This window comes from Lycorma delicatula, chromosome 11, assembly GCF_047948215.1.
Source record: "Lycorma delicatula isolate Av1 chromosome 11, ASM4794821v1, whole genome shotgun sequence".
Lineage (NCBI taxonomy): Eukaryota > Metazoa > Arthropoda > Insecta > Hemiptera > Fulgoridae > Lycorma > Lycorma delicatula.
The window spans coordinates 13,863,783-13,890,557 of record NC_134465.1 but is presented as its reverse complement, the minus strand read 5'-3'; the positions used below and the strand labels follow the sequence as shown (position 1 = coordinate 13,890,557).

The window sequence follows — 26,775 nt, the reverse complement described above, 5'->3', positions numbered from 1 at the left end:
AGAGCGATGTAGCGGTCAACGTAAAAAATGAGGGAAACTGCAACTCATCATATTTTACCATTTATTGACGAATATTTTAGGCACGCCGAAATTACAGTATTTTGATTGGTGAGGCCATACAACTGTATAGTGCTGCTCTTCATGTGAGAACGTGCGAATAAAAAATGAACTAAAGGAATTATTAAGAACATCAATGTTGAAATGTTGTACGGTTGTCTATTACAGCGTATAATTTTTTTAGTTTTAACAGTAATGTGGTTAATAAATAAATATTGGTGTAATATTCGTGAAAATTTATAAATTTTAAAGAATAAAACCGTTTTCCTTATTTGATTTGTTCGATTGAAATTGCGCTTTAACGACGCCATTTTGAATATTGGTGTGTTACTCCCAGCTTGGTGTCACACGTATTAAAAATAGCTCATTTGTAAGGGGCCTATATGTTGATGGAGAATGTGTTTTTGGGTGTAATGTTATTGCTAAATTTTTCTAAGTATTGTTTAGAAAACAGAAATGAGTGCGTTCGTTTAGTTTACATTAATTTCGTCGTTAAAGTTGTCGATCGTGCACAGGGATTTGGATGAGGCAACCTACTTATGCTTGTGCGGGACTAGTAAGAACAATACTCTTGGTCGGTTGGAGCTGAACTGCTATCTTTCAGTGGCGATTACAGTGTTTTCTATGTTCGCGTCCCGCGTATCAGGCGTTTCAATGGGTGAATATATCGGTAGAACACGTGTGGAGTCGTGAGCTGCAGTGTTTTGTGCTTCGCAATGGCCAAAATACTGGACAAAGACCCTGCAACGTATGATAGGGAGCGGGATGCATTTTTAAAAGATCTTCAGCATTTCCACGAGACTCGTGGGTGAGTATTATCACTTTATTTTGGTTCCCCTGTACCTTTACTCGTAAATTAAATATGATTTAAGTGTAACTTAACATGTACTGTATTTGGTGAAGTAGTAACATTTTCGGTTTACTTATGTGATCTCTAACTGTAGACAACGATTTTTTTCATTCGTATGTATTTTACGTATCGTTTCAGTGTCATTCGATTGAAATGGGCATTAATAAATAAAAATTTCTTACCTCTTTTGAAATTTATATCATATTTTATTAATTTTTAAGGTATGGCTAGGTGTTTTTGTTATTAGTGTACTTTAATGGTTAATATTATTTTGAAATTATTGTACTTGTGATATTCGTAAGTTGTATATCATTTACTGTATTGATTTTTATTGTAAACATCCATAATCATTTTTTAATAGAAACTATTTGTGATATTTTTGTTGTTTGTTTACTGCCTTAAACATCCTAACTGTTTACGAGTATCCAACGTGCATTGTGTATGCCGCACTAGTTATTAATGTAAAATATTTTTGTAATTAAAACCAAAATTTTAATTGTAAAAAACTTTAAACTTAATCTAAGGGGGTTGGTCTTGTTATAAGAATTCTTTATATTTAAGCAATATATTGTCTGCCACATTACTTTAAGTATAAGTTTTTAGGGAAACAAAACATTATTTTTTGTCCAGGTTAAAACTTTTAAGCTTTTGAATGCTTTTGCCTTTTATTATTTAAGAAATAAATTTGCTTTAATCTGCTTTATATAATTATTAGGCGTAGAATGCAGTTAGAAATATTCTATTGTTTTGAAATAAATATTTCTGTTCTTTTATTGTTTTAGATAAACATTTTATAAAACCTCTGTCGACTACAAACATAAACTTCGAATTGGTTTCTTTAAATTTCTCAATCGAATTAAATAACTGGAAATTACTACCTTTTAATCTTATAATTAAATCTTAAAATTTTAGCCTATTGTTTGTTTACACTTATTTTGAAAATACATTGCTACCTGTCATCCATCATTTGAGAGGATGTTTCAATGGTTTTGTTTTCTTGAATATTTAAATGAAGTGATGATTGATCTAAGCTTTGTTATTTTGAGTCCTTAAGCTACATTGCCAGTTATTTAAAGCTTTTTTTTTTAAGAACTGTTTGGAGTTTTTAAAAAAAAAAAATTGTTAGCAATCCCTTACTTTAGGTTATATTATAAAAAAAATATTGGGGTTTTAAAAAAAGAAAAAAATTGTACAACAAGGTTAGGCTAAATTATTTTTAAAAAAACTTTTATTTATTTATAATTTGTACTTGTTTTTTTATTTTTAACTTTTTTTAAAAATTTGTTTACACATGAATATGTATAGTAAATTTAGCAAAAATGTAGAGAAGCAACTTGTTACAAATTACATGTTTCTGTTTAAATTTGGATGTGCATCTTTTCTGTTTTCCTGTCTACTAGTTTGTTAATGGTAGATTAAGAAATAGTAATCGCAAAATTTTTGTATTTCTGTATAAAACACAATATCTTTAGCGTTTTTGTTTTGGTTGGGAATAAAAATTAATATGAATTGCCTTAATATAACAGTTTAGATTTTTAATAAAATTATAATAAATATTATGTCATTCTTGTTAGGTAGATTTCTCTATTAATTAACTGTATATGTATTTACGATGTATAAAACTATATTATACATATATGTGTATATATATATATTATAAATAACTTTTTGAAAATTCAAATAGTTTGTCAATATATTGATCACTGTGCTTATTAAATTCAAGAAATAACAACTTAACCAATAACACACTAAGAGAAAAACCTTTTTTCTGTTTAGCCTATGGAACCACCGTAAGATATTACTTCAGAGGATGATATGTATGAATGTAAATGAAGTGTAGTCTTGTACAGTGTCAGGTCAACCGTTCCTCAGATGTATGTTTAATTTAAACCCAACCATCAAAGAACACCAGTTTCCATGATCTAGTATTCAAATCTGTGTAAAAGTAACTGCCTTTACTAGGATTTGAACCGTAGAACTCTTGACTTTGAAATCGTCTGATTTGCAATGACGGGTTAACCACTAGATCAGCCCATTGGGCTAACGGAAAAACTTAAAAATATAAGTTATACTTATCATCAATCGGTACATAATTATATAATTACATCAAACAAATAAAAAAAAAATTTTTTTAATTTAGAAAATGTAAACACCGATAACCGCAAAATTTATACTAACAGCACAACACCGCTGTCATTACTGGAATGACAGTAATCAGTGGAGTCTCATTCCAATAATGGCAGTGATGTGTTATTACAAATTTTGTGGTTATTAGTGTGTTTTATAAATTTTTTACTTTTTATTTTTTTTGTTGTTTGATATAGAAATATGTTGTTCCTACTGCTGATGCGGACTCCTGCAAAAGTTGACTATTGGCATTAGATTTTCTTCTTTTTTTTTAGATTTTTCTGTTACTTAGTTCTGGTGGTTGTTATTTAAAAATAAAAAAAAATATATATATAGATTAGCTTTTACTTGTGTACTGATACAGAGGTTGGTTTTGTTTATAGGAAAAAAATACTGTATTTTATGCAAAGTTATTGGCATATCATGTTTTATATTGTATATTTATATTATAAAATTGAAATTTATTATTTGTTTTATATTTTATGTTATATTAATTTATATTTTTATAGCGTAATGAATTTGATGAAAATAAGAATTTTTATTAACGAGTTAAGTCGAATGTAAGAAAAGTGTTGAATGCAGTTTACTATAGAAGTTATATTACATAGCTTAGCGTAATGTAACTTACGTATAAGTTACTGTACAAGCTACATTACATTCACTATGCGTACATCAGTTGTAAAAATAAAAGCTAGGTAGTATAATTGGTGTAATTGAGTTATGCTAGACACCAAAAGTTTGATTTAATATTTTGTCTTCTTCATTTCAGAAACATTGTTGATAGTTATTTTAGGCTGAAAGTAATATTTCAGTACCTTAAGATTTTGTTTGTCAACTCTTTTATAATAAGGTTTGATACAAAGTTAACTAATTTCTGTGGATTTTTTTATTAATAAACTACTATGACATCTTAGGTTTCATTTTACGTATTTAACTGCCATATTATTTCGTTAAAGATTTAAAGCAGAATTCTTTCTTTTTTTTGCATTTTGTTAAGTCATATATTTTGGGTTTAAATTATTTTTCTTATAATTAATTGATTTACAGTGTTACTGTGTCATGTCAAATTGTTTGTCATTCAGCATACGGGATATAAATTCTGTTTTATTTTATATATTTTGTTTATATTTATATCATTCATTTCTTTTCCTTTAGCAGTGTGGCTTCTACATTGTTATTTTTATATTTTATTTGTTTTTGTTAGATTTCACTTGACAGCCATTAATAAATATAAACTGAACAAATTTACAAGAATAAATGCTGTTGTCTAATAATTTAGTGTTGCTTATGCATGAAAATAGTTGTCACGAATAAAATACCCGTGTTAATGAATTTATTTCTGACGGATTAGGGAAAATTATTTTTTTATCACATAAGTAACTAATACATTGTAGCTTTGTAATAATAATATCAATTTATTGTAAAAATAATAGCTCAGTAGTCGGTCCCATTCAATTTTGTGAGTTACTGCTGATTCTTGGTTTCTATATAAATATGTCAACTTTCCTGTTTAACTGGGATATTACAGATAAAGTTATAAGAAAAGGTTATTATTATTGTTTCATTAGAGAATTAGGCCGTATTTGCCATTTATCAAATTAAATTATATTTATTTTAAAAATATGATTTTCATTAACCTGTTGTATTTAATATTTCTGGAATTGTTCACGGAACCTGGTTTTATCTGAAAAATGACTAGTTTAGCTTTTAGTGTGATTCCTTGAAGAGTAGATTTTCTTGATCTTTTGACCGGTAGACCCGCCATCCCATCAAATCATGATAAAAGAAATGACTACCTGCCAGCTTTTATAAGATACTACCAAGGTGCCATACTTGATGGCCAACAACTTCAGCGCTATTTCACTAATGCAACTAAACACTACTTCTGTAGTATCAAAGGGGGAAAGATGTGCAAAAAGTGGAAGGCTACCTGCAAAATAACTGTGCAGGATAACTTTTAAGACAAAACTGTTAGTGTTAAGTGTAAGTATTATTTTTTTTGTAGTCGTAGTGAGAATTTACTAGATTTAATTGTTCTAAAATTTGGAATTTAAATATGAATTATTTATTGTGCATCTGTTTAAAATTTTTTTTTCTTTCATTTCTCATTGTTCAGTGAATAAAGTAAACAGATTGATAATCTACTTATCGTAAAGAATAATGGATTCGATTAATTTGTAATTATATTTATTCTTCTCGGTTTTTAGATGATGATTGTTGTACTATGCGATGTCATAGATAATTTATCAGATAGATTTATAATTAGGCTCGACTTCATTCAATAAGCATTTCAGACATCGAGCTTACCGTGTAACTGCCAGATAGAGTTTTGGAATCTGTAAAAGGTAGCTCCCTTCACCAGATCGTACTGGGGATACACTACGCTACAAGTTTCTGGTGTCCTCTAAGGTAGATAAAGGATGAGAAAAGCAGGTGGATGCAAGAAGGATTTTTTATCCTCAGATTAACAATTGACCGCTTGGTATGAGACAAATAACTTCATCCAGAGGAAATCTAAACATGATCTCCCTAGCTTGAACTATTTCACCCAGAATTCCTTAAGAGATTCAGGACCTTTTTTTCTGATTGTATGTAGGTTATTACCAATTAATAATTTTTCATTGTCTAGCCTCAAGAAAAATTGTTCAGGACAATTACTTGCTCGTCTCCAGAATTTTGTAGGGAATGATAGCATCTAACCTAATCCCATTTAACAAGACTTCCGCTGGAGTTAATTTTTTGAGTAATGTAACTGATAATTTACAAATTGTAGTTTTTCAAGTTTTCTGTTTCAAGGATTCCATTGAATCTCATGATGATAGTTGTGCATGTCTGTTTGACTTCAATTGTGGTTTGAATTTCTTTACATTATCTAAAATTTGGCACTTGTCAATTAGTTGAGTGTCAGAAGATTATCAAAATTTTATTATTATTTTTTAGGAATTCATTAATATTTGAAAAAAAGATTGTCACGATGATAATTAAAAGCCTTAGATTGCAAATTACAAATATACTGTGCGTTATGCACTTTTCTATCGCTTTATCAAAAAATAATTAAAAACAACATTTGTCCCTCTGCATAATTTGTCTTAACTGAAAAAGCTAACTGTTTACTTTTAATATCCGACCTTAGTTCTGTTTCAATTTGTAATTAGGTTTTTAAATGTCATTTGACTGCATGTCGATTTCTTAGTCTCAACAAACTTATTACACACACTACATCCTCAAATATGTGTAATGTATTATACTTCTTTTCTTTTTAATATAACCTTATTTATCTTATTTTATATAATTCTTTGCAAAATCAAATTTACTAATCCTTTTTCATACCTTAAACACAGTTGTGTTTGATACCATCAAAGTTCTACAGTTCACAGTCATAATTTGTAAATCGTAACTGTTGATATCTATTAAAGGTTTGTCAGCTTCATTTTAAAGCAATGAGACATTAATTGTTGTTTAATTAGTTTTGGATTAGTATAATTGGCTTTGTTTCCGCGTACTGTTATTTATTGTGAAATCTTGTTAAACTCTAATTCTAAACGCTTTAAATATACATCATTATTTAAGGATTAATGGTTTTTTTTTGCGATTCTGTTCATTATGTAAACTTTAAGATTTTGTAGAGGAATGCAGTATGATAATTTTATAGGGTTTGAAATGCGGCGAACATAAACAAGAAATGAACAGTGATATCTTTGAAGGTAAAATTCAAGTGGCAGTGTTACTCGCTAATTGTTGACATGTAATTTTCCACATTTAGATTAATTTGTTATTCTATAACTCTTGTTTAACCTGCTCTGTCTTTTTATATTTTAAATTTGATTAAATAACTTGATTACATAAAATTTGAAATGACTTTCGATTTTGTTTTGTTCCAGGACACCAATTAAAAGGCCACCAAAAATTAATGGATATGAAATCGATTTGTATCTGTTGTACGTCTTGGTTACTGGAAGAGGTGGTTGGCTTAAGGTATGATGCATCATTCATTTAGTTATTTTAATCTTTCTTTTTACGATCGGTCAGTGTAATATAATTTCTGTTAATTTCATTACGTATAGTTGTTTGAAGCGATAAGAATGTTTGTTCTTATCTAATCGACTTGTTTTTATTATTATATAATTATAGTCGTTGATTCTTTTTAAGTAATAATTATATAATTTGTTTGATAATAGAATATTATCTAAAATGAAAGTTTTGTTTTGAGTGTTTGTCGGAAGAACTTTTTTGGTATCGGGGTGATTGAGTTAAGCCAAGTTTGATTTGTTTTTTTAAACAAACTTGGATAGTCTTTCTCTTTCTTTTTACAAGAAGGAAGTTAGTCTGGTGATTCCACAATAAGATTTTCTATGTATCTTTATTATTTCTTTCATAAATGATGAAAAAATATTTTTCATGTTTTATGTGATTGTTGCTTGGTATTGCATTACTATAAGTTAACGGTAGGTACTCTGAAGTCATTCTGGTATTCAAAGTATTTTCATGTGAAAATTCAGAAAAATTAGTTACAAACATTAATCAAACAAAATTATTATTATTGGACTTATATTTCATAGTGTTGTTTAAATTATTATTATTATTATTAATTTACTTTTTGAAATTATGTCAAGTAAGTCGCCAGTAGTTAATAAATAGATATATTTCAAAAGTATTAAAATTCTATTATCTGTTATTATCATGTACTGATAATGTTATTCAAAATGTAAGCTTAATGGATTAAAGTCGAACTGATTTTTTTTATTAGGGGAATACTTTTGTACGGGTTAAATGATGCTTTATCATCTGTTGTTAATTTTTTCTTCTAAATTTTCCCGTTTTTATTTTTAATGAATATTTATGTATTTTATACCGATCGGTAATTATTCAATGGAAGGAGAAAATTCATTGCTTTGGTTGGGTCAGATCCATCGATTGATTTTTTATTTTTAAGCTCACACGTGCTAAAACTCATGTGATTGTGATAAGCTTATTTAATTTATCGTTACATTTTTCTAGAATAACGTGTTACAATTTTTTTTCTTGAATAAAGCACGGTAGAGAATACTGTAGTTTATTTTTAATTCGTTAAAAGATTCCCGTGTTGTAAACTTACTTTTTCAAATTTTTTTTTATCTTTAAATATGTTAATGTTAATAAGTCACGATGAATATTAGCATAATCTATATACAAAAGCGTCCTTCTTTTTATTCTGAAAAGCTTTTTAATTGTGAAATTGTTTTACTGTGACACGCCCTGGATTTAGATTTTCTACAATCGCTAAGTAGGAAACAAGAATTTGTAGATAGTTCATTATCACAGTCGCATTAGCGATAAATAATGTCAGATTACTGCCATTGTTAGCATAGCTACTGTCGAGTCTGGTCAGTGACCAAAACTGATAAACAGCCAGAAGAAAAGATTAGAAAAAATTGTGGGTAATGCGTTAGGGATGATAGACTACGGATGAACTCTGAAATTTCCACCCCTTGTCCAAGTGATGGGCATTTATCCTATTAATGAGAGGTCGAGGTGTCTTTACCTTGGATAAATGGTAACAATTAATGACTTGTTCATGATTTTCCATCGATGAGCTTAAATATGTTTCCATCATTCATCTGGAATGTTCTCCATTTGAATTCTGGTCTGGATATGGAGTTTTATTCGTTATCTCGGTTTTAATTGTTATAGTAACCGACTGTAAATGAATAAATAAATAAACTCATTTCTTTCCCTCCAAATGATGATGGCCACCTGAGAACAGATTTATAATTACTTAATGAAAACCCTTAATTGTACCCATAATCATGTGGCATGTGGATGTATACAGCCAAATTACGTAAACTATTTGGTTAGATTCCTTCTGGAAGGTTTCAATTTTATTTTTTATATGAGCTTTAATTAAATTCGCTTTACGGAAGTCTTGTCTAAATTATATACTCGTCATTTTTAGTCAGCAGGATGTAGCGAGGTCCTGCTTTATCTTGACCTTAAGGTATTTGGAATGTTGTGCAGAAAAATAAAATAAACATTTTCTATATCAAAATCGTAGGTGCTACTTTTCTTTCGTAGGAAAAGAAAACTTTACCGATAGAGGGAAAACCATCATAAAGCCACTGTGTTCGTTCTTCCTGCTATTCCTAACGCAATGTACTTTTGATATCATTCAGAACTTCTATTCTGTCTCAGCAAATTTGAATTTGACGTGTAACTTCTTTTATTTAAGCTTAATACATATCTCTTGAAGTTGTTCTACTGTCGTACAATGATTCATACTTTTCTTAATACATTATTAAATATGCGGTCTTACACCGGGTTTTGATAAAATTAATTTTCATAATTTTCCTTCTGGATATCTTATTTAGAAAAAAAAAGAAACGAATATAGCAGAAGGTACCTCTTCAGCAGTCATGAGTCGCCGATTCTGATGTTTACTTAACAGTATCGTGTAGAGTAGGATTATTTTTTTTTTTTTTGATTGGCCGGTCCATTCTTGAAGTTTTAATGACAACAGGAAGGTTGTTCTTTCAGATATATGCATATATTTATCTGTAATTGAAAAACAAAAAAGGTGCAATTAGTTCTTTTCTATGAGTCTTTTCTTTAAATTTCTCAGAATTTGCTTTTTATCTGTCATACGTCCACTTTCTCAATCAATATCAGTATCGGTATTAATATATCTTGCAGATTATCAATTATTTTAATTATATTTGTGTTATATCATATATATATTTAAATTCAGATGCGATCGTAGATTAAATAAAAAGTGACTAAATCATAGATTTTAATTTAATCAGGGTCTGTCCAACCGGAAACCACGGTTTAGTTTGATGTAGTCTTTTGTACAGATTGGAAATAAATAGACATTCTGTCGATCATTACAATATACAGTAGTAGCGTCTTAAAAATGTTCAATTTACCTTTAAGAGAAACAGAGACCAAAATATTCTGTAGCCTCAATGATTTTGGGATACACGTTTATTAAAATGCTGTTGACATTTTATTGTTTTCAGATAATTTAAATCTACACACATTTAGCAGTCGTTCTTCAGACCTCGCCTTTAACGGCTGAATTCCTGGTGATGCCGGTACCAATTCGATTCCAAATTGAAATAGGGTGTAGTGGAATTTCAGTTTGCCGATGAATAATGTTGAACGGTAATTCACCGGTAGATTTCAGATGTTACTTTCTGATAAGCGCTTACATGTAATGGAACTGTTGTTTTGAGAGGGCTTGCTATCGTTTCGCAGACCGTAACAATTATTTTATTTCGGTTATATATTTCAACATTTTTGAAATCTATTTTTTCTTTTCTGAAAAAGTAGGTAGTCTTCCGTCGATGCGCTCTGCGTTTGAAGATTGTTGTGAGCGAGAACTCTGCAATTAACTAAAGGAAATCGTAGAAGCCAGATGATCGGTTTTTTATTATTTCTATCTCGCAGGAACAGATAAAAATGTTTTCCCCGGTATTTGGTTTTCTACTCTGCAGTATTTACGGGTATACATTCTCCAATTATTTTATCCTCTGATTGTTTTTCATCATTTACCCCGTATCGACAATTATACCGCTTTTATTTATTTTTTTTTATCATTTTTATAAAACGTATACGTTTCATAACCGAAACAAGAACGGAAAACCCGTTACGTTAGAAGTAAAATGTTATAGCGAGGTCGATCTTTTTAAGAAGCGGGGTAAAAAAAAAGATGAAAGATGAAGAACAAAGTTTTTGAACGGTCGATGAAGTATTTTTGTGTAACGTAACAATAGGCGATCTTAACCGGTTATATTCTTAGTAAAAACGTGAAGAATTTGTCGGATATAATTCCGACGTGATAACCGGTGGTTCATATGCGCTTCACGCACGCGAACGCGCTGATAGTGCGTAAATTTATGTACCGTGCTAATACGCTATATTGCGATTTGTTTTTGCGTATAGTCTTGTAGTAGTAAATTCGTAGCGGGCAGTGTTGCCGTATTATGCGGTAACAACGTTTCCCTCCTCCTCTACCTCTTACTTGTAACCACCCCTCCTTTACTTCCTTGTGGTTTAGCAGGTCAGGGACAGGGACGTCCTCTAATTTAGAGCGCTTTTTAGGTAATATAAACACCTCCCCGCATTTGTAAATCTATAATCGTTTTGTTACGATTTCCTTCTTCGCTTTACCCCCCTTAATATATTATTATCGGCGGGTGTGATTCATTTATTGTACGTTTAATGTTTTATTCTGTCGTTACAAGTATTTTTTTTCGGTTAACGAAATCGGCACTTAAGAGAGATACATTTTTATCTACTCGATGCAAATTTTATTACTAAATTATAACCCGTAAAAATCGGCGTTTATGAATCGTCGTTAGCTTGACACCATTAGCTTTTCGTGAATAATTATGAAATCAAGTTTCTCGTTTATTATTTACTAAAAGTCTTGCTCGATGTCTGGTCGACGTCGAGACTCTTTAAAAGTCTGTGTGTGTATTACGTGTGTTTCCACGATAAATTGATGATTTTATTTGATTAATAAGTTACGGTTTAGTAAATATTATCGTATAATATTTGCAAATTTGTACTTTTATAATCGGCGATGTATTTTCGGACAAAAAAAAAAGAAAGGCTTTTGCGAGATAAAAATTATTCTCGTTTAATCTAAGATTTCACGCCGTTAGATAGACCTATGTCGTTTGTATTCCGAAACGATCGGTTTTAGACTTATATGTTGTTAATAACAAACGAATCGTCTCTTTGTTGTTAGCGATGAGGCTTGACGGCTTGAAACAATTTTTAAAAAACTAGCGGAAGGTATAAACAAATCTTATCTACACGAAAACACTATTTGAAACGCATCGGTTCGGTAACAAATAAAGGTCCTTGGTGAAAGAGTTAAACACACACGTACATACAGAGTGTTTCTAAAACGGTGGACTGATATACTTTCTCGGATTCTGCTTGTAAAACTAAAAAAAATATCCTTAGGAAAAATGGAGATTTCTCCTTCGTTCTTCCCTTGTCCACCGTTTTGTTATTTTTATATAAAAATTTATATCTCGAGATGGGTTAGACGAATCGCATTAATATTTGGCAAGCGTCTTGGTAGTAAAGTTTTAAAATTAGCAAAAAATCAGGACTTAAATACCTTCGCAAATTACAAAATGGCGGCTATGTTTATTTTTCAATCGGTTATATCTCCGTAAATATTAGTTTTATTAAAATCTATGCTATTTGCCAAAATTTAAGCCTTTTATTTTGAACAAAATTACATTTTATTTTTTTAAATCGGTCGACAAATAGCCGAGTTACGGCAGAAAATAGAGGTTATAGTTTCGTGTTTCTTCATATCTTCCGCTTTACGTTTAATTTGACTAAATATTAATCGTTTTTATTTATTGTTAATTCTAATATTTTACATTAGTATCAGATTAAATAACTTTCCCGCGATAATATTTAATATTAAACAATAATAAAACAATTTATATTAATTTTTCACTTTTGAATAATTCTACACGGCGACTATTACTGTTGAACGTGTTAACGATGTAAAAATTAAGCTTCTTTTAACAGGAACGGTGTTCAAAACTATCACAACCGGTGTATCTGGAACGACAACAACCCCAAAAGTAGCCATCGACAAAGATTTTCCCTGAACATATGGGCGGGTATTTTTAACGACTATCTTTTGGGTCCTGTCGTTCTATCAAATCGTTTTATATCGTCTGAATGGAGAAAATTATCTTGCTCGTTTAACCGAAAATCTTCCACAATTTTTGGAAAACCTACCTCTACAATTATGAGGAAATGTGTGGTGATCGATGGAACTCCAGCGGATTTCAGTCGGTCAGTATCAGATTTCCTGCGTGAAACTTTCCGTGAAAAATGGTTAGGCAGCGCAGGGCCAGTGCTCTGGCCTATCCGATCGCCTGAGTTAAACCCTCTTGACTTCTACCTGCCGTTGAAACGTATTGTTTATTCGACTCCGATACTCAACATCGAGGATCTTCAACAAAGGATCCAAAACGAATTTAAAGAAATTAGGAATACTAAGGAATTTTTGAACGGTTAAGTTAATCTCGGAAAACGACTGGAGACTTGTGTAATTTCTAATCGTGGACGCTTTGAACATCTCTGATAACTTAACGAATTTAAAACGTTTAATTATACCTAATGCTCTACAATTAACGTAACATCGTAGGTAGTTGTTTTATTTTTTTAATTATTAGGTCTATTATTGTGAAAAAATTATTATTTAATTTGATTCTAATTTAGAATACTAGAATTAATAAATAAAAACAATTAAAATCGAATCGAACGTAAAGGGAAGGACATAAAAACAAACACAGAATTGCAACTTCAATTTTCTCCCGTAACTCGGCTATTTGTGAACCGATATTAAAAAATGAAATGCCATTTATTTCAAAATAAAAGGCTTAATATTTTAGAAATAACATAGATTTTGATAAAACTAATATTTACGGAGATATAACGGATTGAAAAATAAACATGGCCGCCAATTTTTAATTTGCGAAGGTATTTAAGTCCTGATTTTTTGCTAATTTTAAAACTTTACTACCAAGACGCTTGCCAAATATTAATGCGATTCGGCTAACCCATCTCGAGATATACATTTTTATATAAAAAATAACAAAGTGGTGGACAGGGGAGAATGAAGGAGAAATCGTTATTTTTCCTAAGGATACTTTTTGTTTAATTTTACAAGTAGAATCCGAAAAAGTATAGCCAGACCACCATTTTAGAAACCCCCTCTCTCTCTGTGTGCGCGCGCGCGCGTGATTCCAAATTGCACAGCAATCTCTCTGAAGACGATTCTACAACCAAAAATAAGAAAAAACATCGTATAAATATAGGTCAGAAAACGGTTTGTCAGCGAGTTTTGGCTCGCGAAATATTTATATTTATGTTTGTTCTGCTCCCTATGTGAAATTTTAAACCGTACTAAAATTCCTTGGGTACAAGTCTAGTGGTAAATTTGATTCGTCCTTATGGTTTTTGATGTAATAAATTGAATAAAGGTGGTCCCAGACCTCTATCTCGCTTAAATTTTCAGAAAAAACGGGGCAAAACACGAAAAAGTTTTGTCGGAAAATATACTTATTTAGGTTTTGTATAAAATAAACTTTTTTAATTTACCGATAAACAAATAAAAATATCCAGTTAACTTAATAGAGAATTAATTTTTAGAAAATTGAAGTAAATAACGTCTATTTAAATTAAACAGGTTCAACTTTAATTAGAAACAAACCCAGACTTCTCGCAATCTCTGGAAGTATTCACTACATAGTATTCGTACCGTTTACGAACGATCTGTGCAACACGACGCTATTATCGATGAAATTATTTTATATCGATTACTAACTATCGATGCGGTCCAGCCGTACACGGCAGTACACGGTATCTTTCTAAGCGGATCGGAATTTTGCATTCAACGGTATGGAGGATATTAAACAAAACAAGTTTTATCCTTAACATAAAGAGCCGGTTCAACATCTACCCCCAGGAGACCGTCTGCTTTATTTGGAGTTCTGTAATTGTAAAATAAGAATTACCGACGACGCAAATTTCACTGAAGATGGAGTCGACAACTTAACACCATGAGCATATATGAGCAGAACCGAATCCTCTCGTGAAACTGTGGAAGGCAATTTTCAACACCGATTTAGCGCCAGCGTACGGTCGGCCTTCTTCACAAGCGCTTTTTGGACCCTTAATATTACCTGGCCGCTAAAAAACTGAGATCTACTTGCGCTTTCTTCAAGAAGAATTGCCGCAGCTGCTTGAAGATGTTCCTGTAGCGCCGAGACGCAAAGTATACTTTTGCCACGATGGCTTGCCATCCCGCTTCTCTTGTGCCGTTTCCAGAAACGGATCGGTCGTGGATGTCGACATTCCTGGCCGCCGAGATCACCTGATCTGACACCTTTCGATTTTTGCGTCTGTGAATGGATGACAAATATCGTTTACAAAACAAAAATACATTCTTGTCAGGAATTAATTGTCCGCATTATGGATGCGGCTGAGCAACTTAAAGACCTAAAAAGAACTAAAACGACAAACTAAAAGAACTTGAAGAACTAAAAAGAGAAACAAAAGCAGTACAGAAGCGTGCCAAGAGATGTTGGAAATAGCGTGCTCATTTTTGATTATTTGTTATAAACCGGTACGTAATTGCACTTTGGTCTAGCGTACTGTTTCTAAATAACGTTGGAATTTTTCTAACTTTTCTTTGTTTTATTCAACTTATCTTAAACCGTTTTGTTCATAATTAAATTCTACAAGTTTTGTTTAAAACGTTTTTGTTCATTACCCATTTAACCCATTTATTGTAAATTAAACGTAAAAAAGAGGGGTTTTTACTCAGTTTATTGGTTATCGCCACAGATTTCTCACAACTATTGCGGATACGGTTCTGGGACCAATTTTATTCGATTTGTAAAATAAATATAATGAAGTAAAACGATTTTTTTTCTTTAACGAATACGTTAGTATATTAACCTCCAAGGGGGCGAGGGTCATGATCGTCGGCTTAAAACCTTCCCTGGGATAACACGAATGTAGCAATCGGTTGGTTAATTCTCGCGTGATGTTTTTGGAGAGACGGGCAGAACCCGCCACAAACTATATATAAATGGTCCCAAAATGGGACCATGGGATTGGGAGTGAAAATGAATTTTGATTACGTTTTGAGGTACGAGGATTACAAATATACCATTCATGCGTAAAATTTTGTGGCTGGAAAATCTTCAAAACTACGGAGCGGGCGGGAAGTTCCTTTACGCTAGTTGTGAAATTATTAGGGAGGTGCAGCTTTCCTTCTATGAATCTAAAATGTTTGTGTGGGTTCCACCTTGTTGAAAGCTCAGCTGTATGCGCCTCCATGTCCGGTTGTTCATTTGCAACATCATATCAGGGGTGATCATTTTGAATAGTGACCGAACAGCATCTTGGAGCTGCTCGTTGTTGATGTATCTGCGTTTTCGGATTTCTTTTTTTTTCAAAACCCCAGAGTGCATCGTCAGGTGTGATGAGGTTAGGGTTTCTTGCTGGTGAAGGCGACGGAGCCGGTAACTCTTCTAGTCCGAATCCGATCCAGCGATTCGGAAAATGTTCGTCGAGGCGTCTGCGGACATTCAAATTAAAATGCGCTGGAGCACCGTCTTGCTGATACGTAATGATGTCACCATTCCCTTTTACGTTAATTACGTAAGCAACCGCCCGTCGATCGTTCTTAGATAACTGTGTCGATTAACTGCACCGTCGAAAAATTAAGGACCAAGGATATGTTAAGCTGTCATCCCAGCCCAGATACTAACATAAGGCGGATGGCGTTCGATTTCTTCAAAATGTGAGTATCGTCCAGAAAAAACATTTCGGTTATGAGAGGTTCAATAAACCGCACACTCGTCCGAGCGTTTGACGTTCTTTTTATCATCTGCTTTGAAAGCGTTCAAGCAATAACCGACGTGCAATAAGCGCGTCGATCAAGGTCGTTGACGCTCGATTCATTTACTGTGGCCGGACGAAAACATTTAACTTTTAAGTCCTTCCGCATGCGGTCTCGCATTGTCGATCTTGGAACGCCTAACTCTGCAGAACGGTTTGTGCGTTAATTTCATCGGCGATCGTCGAGTCGATGCCTCCACAGCAGCATACGTCTCGGCTCGAGTGCTCGGCCTCCCGCTACGTGGCGCATCGAAAACGCTTCCCGTTGCAAAAGCCTTCTTCTCTCGTGTCGGTTACGTTTGCCGTGACGGTGACGATTTTCCAAAACGCACAAATAAGTCTTTCCTAATGTTCTCCGATGTTTTACCGGCGTGCGGATGTTAGTGGACCCGCACGCAAGCTAACAAACGCTCTTCGACAGTGAACGCACTCGACTACGACTAAGGTTATCCCGCTACGAATGGACGCACCGGACGATCCCCACCGCGGCTTATTCTCACCACCTTTTCTAGCAGTGAGCGATATCAGCGGTGAGAATCGGCAGCGATAGAGCCCGATTAATCTGGATTTATTACAGTGTAAAGGAACTTCCCACCCTGTAGTACTAGTGTTATTTCATTGAAGTTTGGATGAAGTAGTGTATCTGAAGTTGTACGTGTAAAAATTTAATGAAGATCGGTTGAGTCCTTCGGTTACGGCAGCGGTGAACATAAATTCAAGTTTTACGTCGACTTTGTATCGGTGTTGTTTTTACACGCGCTTACGCCGTGAATCAGAGCGATGAATAAAACTACGCGTGTGTAGGGTAAACATTTAATCGAAAGTATGTTGTGCATTGTACTCTGAAAATCAGTGCGTTTCCGATTGCAAAATAGCGAGGACGACGGTAACGAAAAGTCGGTCTTTTTGAGCAGAAGTGCGCAAGAGCTTTTCTAGTATTATTTTTTCTCCTCGGGTAAAGTTCGTTTTTCTACGTATCTATTTTAAACGAAAAATTATATCGTTTGTCTTAGATGATTTTTTTTTGTCTCATTATTATTTATTATCGGTTTGTCGTAAACGAACAGTATAATAGCCTTATGTCATTCGGTTATTCGAATTATTTTTTCTAGAAAATTCACGAAAATTATTTGGAAAACTAAAAATTAATTTAAAAAAAAATGTATTAGAATAACGCCTTTAGAATACGTCTATTTATTTTAAATTTTTACATTTTATATCTACTACGACGAGGATTTTAAATTACAAAGCGTATCGTATTTATCGAACGTCGTTTTAAATTGTTAAATTACAAAACGGAAAACACTACAGAACAAAATTTATGTGGAAAATAAGTTACATTTTTCACACAGATTTGTCAGCCGAGCCTGGTAGATTCGGTTTCTTAATCTCAGTTTCGTAGTAGTTTTTTTTTTTTAACGCTTTTATTAGTTGTAATGTATTATCGGATTTCATTCAACAATAATCTAAAATTACGCGATAATGAACTAAAAATTGTGATCTAATATTCGACAAATCGACACTGTCGGACACGACAGCCTTTGGTATTTCATGTTTTCTTAAAAGGTCTTTCAAGGTTTCAGATTGTTTCTTAACGACGTATTCTTTTAATCGATGCAGATTTTTTTAGGTAAATAAAACTGAAATTCAAAGGGGTTTTTTGTGAAACGAGAGAAAATGCGTTATAGTCGTGGATGCTTGATCAAACTTAGTTTGAAATTAGTAGATGAAAATGTTATAGGTCGCATTAATTTTAAGGTTTTGTATATTCGTAGTATAAAGTAAAAATGTTTTTGTTGAATAGAGTCGACAGGTGTTACGCGTTCTTTCTCGCCGAAAGAAGTGCGTAAACTTTTCGCTTTATACTATATGCTATATCATACGTTGTTTCTTACAACTTTGGCACGTATAAAACGTCTAAGGATCAACGGTACCGATCGTATTCGCTTTCCCCGAGATTATTGATTTTCGTTAGATTGTAGTACGTATCATATAAATTACACGGTTAAAATAACGGTTTTTCATGTTATAATCGGTAGTCCGTTTTCGATTTCCGGGTAGGTTTTTTCCTTGAACTTGTACGATAAAATCGAACCGATTTTTTAAACAAATTATACAGTAACAAGGTTTAAAATATAGGAGTACAAACCCGTGTACTTTTTTCATTAGTAGTAGAATCTCGTGATCGCCGTAAAGAATTATGATATTTTTTTCTCTTTCCCGTCCACCAACTACCGTCATTCCGATTGAATATAATAATATACTTTCAAGGTTAGTTTTCGTTTCGGTAATAATTTTGTTTATTTATAAATGCGATGAAAAAACTAGTCGAGAACAATTATAATGTTATTGAAATCCAGTGCGTTTTTCGCGGTTGGGGAAATTGTTATCGTTGTTCATCTTTTTGTTATAATTTGATGGAACTTCAACCTTTATTCTTGTCGAGGTTATATTGGAATTCACAGTGTGAGCTGCGATCGGTTTTGGAAATTAAAATTTTTTGTTTTTAATAGTCGATAAATAGCCTTAAAATTAAATAAGATTTATTACACATTTAAAAATATAAAATAAAATCATTTGTACCGCGGTTTATAGTATTTTTTAACCGTAATGATTTTTTTTCTTTCTTATTCTCGTGCGCTTAAAGTTGGTGTGAGGGAGTATATGCAAATTTTTTAGCGTGCGGATAAATGGCGAGCGTGACTGGGATTCGAACTCGGGACTTTCCGAATGAAAGGATGCTCGTTCCGCTAGAGAAGTCGGTATGTGTTACCCTGTTTTACGAGTTCATTTAATAAACAGAACGCAAATTTGATCGTCTGTATTACGTGAATTTACCGTTATTAAACTTTTGAAAATATTAAATGTTACAAACGGGATGGTATTTCTTGCAGACGGTTTTCATATCGAAGGTCGCGGTTTAGATAAATTTAAATTGCGCGTGTTCATTATTAAAATTATAAAAAATAGTTTCAAAATTAATATTATCGTATAAATAAATAAAAAGAACTTTAAAAAAGTAGTAAATGAAACCGCCTTAAAATGCAAACAAATAATATTTTTTGATTTTACAATTTGGTGCCTGATTAAAAACACGCTATACCGTAATTTAGCACAGATTTCATAAAAGGCGAGTGTTAGATAACGATTAAAAAAAAGAATATTTTTTTTAAATTTAGTGATTTAATGAAATTTTAGTCGGATAAAATCTTATTTTTATGTTTTTTTTGGTTTAAACATTTACTTTTAATACGCGTAAAAATCTGCCCGTATAAAAAATTAATCGTTCCCAAGATGTATTATAAACACCAGAAATCTGCATCTTTTAATAAAAATAAGGAAAAAACCAGAAACGACGTAAAAAGGCTGCTATCGAGCGTACGCTAAGGTTTACCGGAAAGCAAAAAAATTTGTATCTATTTTTCTCTGATTTTTTCAAATGAAGGTTAAAGCGCTAAATCTTCTTGAATTTTCGAGTGAAATTGCTTTGAACGTTCCTTACGCTTCGTTATTTCAAAACGTTAAACTTACAAAAGAAATTAAACGAAAAAATTATACTAAGCGTTTAGCGCTTATAATACTCCAAGTTAACTTATCCTAACGCGTTAAAATTGCGGCTTCACAAGTCACGCGTTTTATACTCTTTTTAGATTATCCGTACTTAACTTTTAGTAATGTCCTTGACATCGAGCCGATTGCGTACCTACAAATTTTCTTGCGTTTTCTCCTGTGGTGTTTTCGTCCTCGAGCGATAACTACGACCGTCGGAGCAGGAAACCTTTTTTCATCGTAGAAATTTAGGTAAACGGCAACATTAAACTCGCCGATTACTTCTGAATCCGCATTTTCTATCGATTTTTGTGTGACGGTCTTTTAGACCGTTACGTAAAAATCAATTTAAGCGTAGTTTTTGAACGTCAGGATATCGAAGTAAAAAAATTATGAAAAAAAAAATCTTTAAGTTTCGGTAAACTTTGAATTAGAGACGAACTACCGAGTTTGCAAAAAAATTGCTTCTTTTCCCCAAAAGAACTGATAATTTAACGGGGCGGTACAGGGCCACCGTAAGATTCAAAACCTTTTTCTATTTCGCTTTAAAAGCAGAGTAGGGAATACTTAGCGCAGTTACGTTTATCGAAAACGGGGGCTGAAGACATTCCTAACGTTAAGATGATAAATTTACGGTATCAGGCGTAAAACTGTCGTCTGCTTTTACCACTCGACCGTCGATCCGCTTAACGTGGTATATGCGCGCGGTCGTGTCGTATGTAAATCGATGAACCGTGAATAGATGGACTGCGGTGCGACGATCTGAATTTATAGTTAACGTACATCTTGTCGGAAGGGTGATAATCCATTTGTATATCGTTGACATCAATAATCAGGTGACCTCCGCTCCGTCTTTGTCAGTGTTCCCCGCCGAGCGCATCCACAGCAGCAGCGGTGCATATGAGTTCGGAGTGCTACCGCGTGGAGTTGTATTAAGTTGTCTTGTGAATGCAGTCGGTTTTGTTTGTTGCGCACGACTCGAGCCGCTCACTCGGCCGGCCGGTTTTACTTCAGTCATGTCTGTTCGGGGACGGTGGCTAGTCCAGATGTAGATATCATTTAGCTTATACCTGTCTGTCTTTGAGTCGAGATAATTTTTACAGCTTTCGGTATCGGTCGATAGATGTCGTTTATGTTTATACTTCATTTTGGTATCGCATGATGTTTTAAGGTTAACAAATATTCGGCGCGTCTTCCATTTATTGGAGTTTTTTTAATGGGCGCGCGCGCACGTAAACCCCGTATGTGATATATGATAATGCTTATACATATGATGATTATACAAAATTAGCAAAGCTTTCATTATAATTTTTGATATACCGGTGATAAAATCAAAAAATAGTAAAATAGTGTAGCGCATTTTTCAAGATTACCAAAAACCAAATATTAGCTTTGTTCGCCCGGTTAACAGCATTTTCACAACGCGTTTTATAAAGGTGTGTACAATATTCGTAATACTGAGGTTGTTTGCTAAACGTGATCGTTCTACCCTAAATAGTTAATAATTTTTTTCCTGTTTTATTTTTAAAAAATAAAATTTTCCTTTTTGTCTTTTAAGTTTAGTTTTTTAATTAATAATCGTATTTGGTAGGGGGGAAACGGTTTTCTTCCACCAAGTCTACTTCGTTTTACTCTATTGGTGTACGATTAAAAATACATAACCCGGAAATCCAATATATATATATATATATATATATATATATATATATATGTAGTAGTAGTGGAGATTTACCGGTTGAAGCGCAAACTTTAATGAATTGAATTAATGTATTGTGAGTCTCTATCGCTGTGTTGGCTGCATTTGAACTAAACCATTCAAATCGGTCGAATGAATAATATTACAAAAATAATAGAATTAAATTTTAAACAAATTTCTGTTTAACAATACCGTCTCCACGAGAAGCCTTTCCGTTGTGACCGCATGTGAGACTAGAGCGGTGAGGTGTGCGAGCACCTCGTGGAAAGCTGGACCGATCATCACCATCGACCCGTAAAAAACGGGGCGCTGTTTTGGGTGGTGCATTTGGGTGCTCTTATAATATCTACAAACAATCTTCCGATTTTCAAAATTCAAACGGAGTATTTGTTACTAGGTTGAAGGCTAACTTTTGCAGGCTCACTCGATCTAACGGATCACGTTTATCGGGAAACGTATCTACAAATGAAGAAATATTTATTAAAAAGTGTAAATAATAAATAATCTGTTATGGTGCTGCACTCGTCGTTTGGGCCGCGAGTCGGTGAGCCGCTAAATCCTCATGCCCCGTTCTTACAACGAGCCGCTCCCGAGGTACTTTTCAGTAGAGATATTTTTAGTAGAGGTCTTACTGAAATTAAGACGACGTATCTCGTCTTATTTTCAATAAACGCCAAGAAAAATCTACAGAAGATAAATCGATGAAAATTTGTATACGTTTTCTTACGGTGTAACTGCACTCGAGATAGGATTTTTTGAAATCGCGAGTCGAAAGGAGTAAAACGTAGTAATAATGAAATGAACTGAACTATTTTTTGAATTTCTCAGTAACAAATGAAGAAATCAACTTGATTTTCGGCGAGTGTAATCTTGATGTAAATAAACGGACTTCTAGATTTTTAAAATTCGACCTTGAAAGGGGGTGAAGAAAGGTAAAAATATTTTGACGGTGATTGTAAATTTTCCCGATCCCGAAAATACTAAACGAGATATTCAGTAATTTGGGATCGGAAATACTTTTCAGATTAATATTGAAAAACCGTTTTCGGATTTTTTTGAATTTTTTTTTAGGGGTGCGAATGCATACGGCGCTGTGGCTCAACCGACAAAGCCACCGTCACCGTTACTGTATGCGGTTACTACACTAACAAACATAAAATTAAAAGATTGACCGCTACGGGAAACTCAAGTAACCGTGCGGGCGAAGCTGCGACGGGGAGCTAGTAATTAATAAAGATATACCCGTCTTAATATATGTCTGTATCATTAATAGAACTCTTTTGGATTCTCAGTCGTTACGTTTCGTGTGCCGCTTTAATAACGTGCGCGTTTAAAAATCATTCTTTAAAAAATATGGTGCGCGGGTTTGTTTGTCGTATTATTTTTTCTTTCTTTTTTTAAATACATACAATTTTACCTATTTTAGTTGTGCGTTAAGTTAGCTGTGCTAATCCTGTCGTTTAAAGTGCCCTTCCAAGAGTCGCTACGCATTTCAGTCTTCGTTGATACTCTGTCGTAGTTCGCGTACGTGAACTACGACAGAGTATCTTGTATAATCAGAACTATCAAACTATCTAACTTGTATAAAATGATGCGTATTGCCAGCTCCTTTTTTTCACGTACCGAGTGCTATTTTTATCGTCGGTCGGTCAATCTTTTGCATCTTTTAGCGTTTATCGCATTAGATACGCGCATACGCGGGGAACGGCGAGGAGAAGAATACGGGAATGCATTTTTCTTTTTATTCCTTTAATTCATCGTCTTGAAATGTTTTTCTTTTTTAATCGGTTTGAAAATGTTATTTAACAAAAAATCGTTTATGTTGAAAATAAAAACCCCCGCGTCGTTCTAATTATCCCTTGCCGTTGACCCAAATTTCCAGCAGATAGTTTTCGATTTGCGTTTTTAATTACCGAATGTAACGGAAGAGATTTAGTATTGCTGTCTGTCAAAAAATGACAATATTTGAATTTGTATGATTCTCGATGTTTAAAGGTTCTTTCATTCGATATAACTTATAATTATCGGGTTATAAAATGTTCTCTATATATGCATTTTTTAATGCCGTTTTGGTTTTATATGGGAAAGGATACGACTATTTTTCTAAAATTAGTATTTTAACTGGCGTTTCAATTTCTAATTCGTTAACGTCTAGGCAGATAAAAGCGCTTGATTTTGAACGAACGATACGTTACCTGTTCTAACGCTATTTCGCATTACCGAATTAAAGCGTGTAGAGCCCGGTTCCAAAACCGGTAAAGTCGATAATAATTTGAGTAAGAGTTCGTCGATTATAAAAAAGAAAATATCGTTTATTAATGATAGCTGTAAACGCTCCTTCGAATTGCAGAAAACTGTAATTTTATTTTGATTCGCTTCTACTTCCGTGTCTTAAATGCTGTATTCGAAAGGGTTTTAGGCGATGACCTTATTTGGGCTACGATTCTTTCTCGAAGATGTAACCGTTTTCCGCAGGAAAATCGATGCGAGCGCGTCTTTACTTTAAAAGATTACCCGATAAAAATAGCGTTTAAGCATTTTTGTGAAGATTTTTACGCGGTTTAAGTATTACAAATTCTAATATCGGTTTCGTTAAGGCGCATTAAAAAAAGAAATTAAAATTGCGATTTCGACTTAGACCAACCGACGTGTAAAGGTCGGAAATTTTTATTTTGTACCGACGAATGTGTTTCAACAAAATTATTTCGTACGCACGCAGTTTCAGTTAACGGAATGGAAAAACGTCGCTGTCGTGAAATTTTTTTTGTTTTTATTTTTTGCTGCGGTGTGAAAAAAATATAATTCATATTATATTATGTGAATAAAATTCACATAAATTTTTCTTATAGAAAAAAATCTGATTTCGCTCGGTTTTTGTAGAAAATTTTCTACACTACTGTTTTCCCAAACCGTCTTTTGCAATTTTACGCCTTCTATAATAATGCTTCTAAAACAGATCTTTAGAGAGAGCAAAAACAATAATTTTTTTTAATGGAGGAGAACAAGAGTACGAGTAAGGTGTATAACACTGTTTTGATTTCTCTAAAGCGGTTAGTAAATTATAACTTAAACGACGAAACGTTTTCTTTTGTGACGACTATACTAGTGAAATTGGTATTTCTGTCTTACGGAGTACTTTTCTTACACGCGTGTCTGTGTTAACGGATGACTTTTGTTTTTAAATTAGCTATGTTATTAAAAACCGAAAGCGGTTTCTAAAAGATTTGCAATATTAGTAAAAATAAATTATTTCAATTTACTAAGTTTTCCCCGCATCTATATTATTACACGCAATCGATCGTTCGTCGTTATTATTACCCGAATGAATGAAAGGAAGTTAAAGCGATAATCCAGTCTTTGGGTTGTAGCGCTACATCTTTGCCTATGAGTTTAAAGCTTAACTAACTGGCTTCATTAAAAGTCAAGGGTGACGTTAATACATCGATCGGTTTTCTTCTCTCCTTTGAAATTATATTTTTTATTGTTGATTTGTTTAAAAAAATATATATAAAAATAAAAATATCCCTTTCTTTTTTTAATTTTTTTGTCGTCTAATACGACTTAATCTTTGTGCGAATGATAATAAAAAGAAGAGAAAAAAAAATGTACCTTACGTTTACGGAGGCTAAGAGTAAACTTTTTTCAATATCGTTTTCGTACTTCATATTTTTACGTATTTCGATCGACCGGTTCCGGTTATTAGTCTCGGTTAGCCCGAGTAATAGAGATTTCAATCAGGAACGGCTATTTTTAAAAGTAAGTACCGCTACGTTGGTTTTGATCGACGGTGTAAGAAAATGTGCGTGAAGTAATTAAAAACGATCTTCGTTTCACGAGGATGATATTGTATTTCATACGTAAAACCTTTGGAAAACGACTGCTAGATTTACCACCGCCGAGAGAAAAGTACTGTAAAGACCGCGTTACAGATTTTGTACCGTGTACATTAGTAAACATTGCTATTGCCGATTTTTAAAGCGTGTCCCGCTTTGCAGAAAACGTTCCTTCTGTTTTGAGCCTCTTGATGCTTAATTAGCAAGCTGTTATTCCTTTTGTTGGTCTTTTCGTTTTGTAAATTCCGACAGCCACGTCGATCGAAGCCGAGTGCGGTTTCTGCGGCGTCCGATCTTCGTGAGTTTTGTTTGACAAATCCCATCCGATTGACGCGCAAATATCAAGTCAAGTGAACGATAGTGTTCCGCTAAGAATCCGTTCGGTTCCCTTGTAAGAATAATCATAGTTAAATAACTTCGCCGTCAGAATTGAACTATTTACAGTGATCCGTCACAGTTTTTGTAGGATCTTCAGACGATCGTAGTTTAATTTTCTTTGTTTTTTTTTTTGCGTGAAATTCACGATCGTAAAAAATGTATTCCGATTAGAATATTGTTTTATATTATATACCGTCTGCTAATTAATTACTTTTCTATGAAGTATCATATGTCATTTGTGTACGATGAATTAGAAGACTGGGATTTTCCTTAAAAAACAAGTCGATTCTAGTTTTGGTGTTTTGGGCTTTTTTGTACAGACATCATCGGGTAGGGAACCGAGTCTGGTTCGTTCCGTAGGCAGTGCCGCCTTTATCGAACCGCACAAATAACGGTGTAGTAACTGTTCATACCCGACTTGTTTTGGGCAAATTAAGCGGCCGTACGCTTAAAAATCACAGAAAACTCCAGGGAAGATCTTGGACCGAGGATAATAGGAAAACTGTGAATAGCGATCTAGTTAGGATTCTAACGGGACGGTTCAAGTCCTTTTCCGATTGTGGATGTTTTTTTTTTGACCGCATCGTTTTAGGAAATCGCTACGAATTTGCCGGGACGGGTGGACCCGCATATTACCTAAAAATTTAGTGTCGCTTAAGCGTCAAACGTATGATGCTACAAGTTGCTGTATTTTCCTCCTTAAGATCGATCGCCAGAGAACAGACTTAAGGGAAACTTTCACTCATCCCCCTGATATTTTTGTGGCGTGTGGAATTACGCGATCGGAATTCCCGATCGTAACCTCGTCGGAGTGTGTACATGTGTAAGCGCCTTAGCTACAACTTAGAATTTTCTGA

General features: G+C 33.3%; 1 protein-coding gene across 5 annotated transcripts in view; it reads left to right on the top strand.

Annotated features, from left to right (window-relative positions):
- The first annotated feature begins 203 nt into the window (after positions 1-203).
- The window catches only part of Bap170 (Brahma associated protein 170kD), a 278,139-nt gene continuing 251,567 nt past the window's right edge, over positions 204-26,775 (top strand). For 4 of the 5 annotated variants that reach the window (XR_012758142.1, XR_012758143.1, XM_075378239.1 and 1 more), the window contains exons 1-2: positions 205-865; positions 6,916-7,009. Coding sequence is in view for 3 of the 5 variants with exons in the window: in XM_075378239.1 (XP_075234354.1) it covers positions 774-865; positions 6,916-7,009 (186 nt within the window). In the remaining 2 variants the exon portion in view is untranslated. Of the gene's footprint in view, positions 866-6,915; positions 7,010-26,775 lie in introns of all 5 variants that reach the window. The other variant, XM_075378240.1, reaches the window with a different exon arrangement.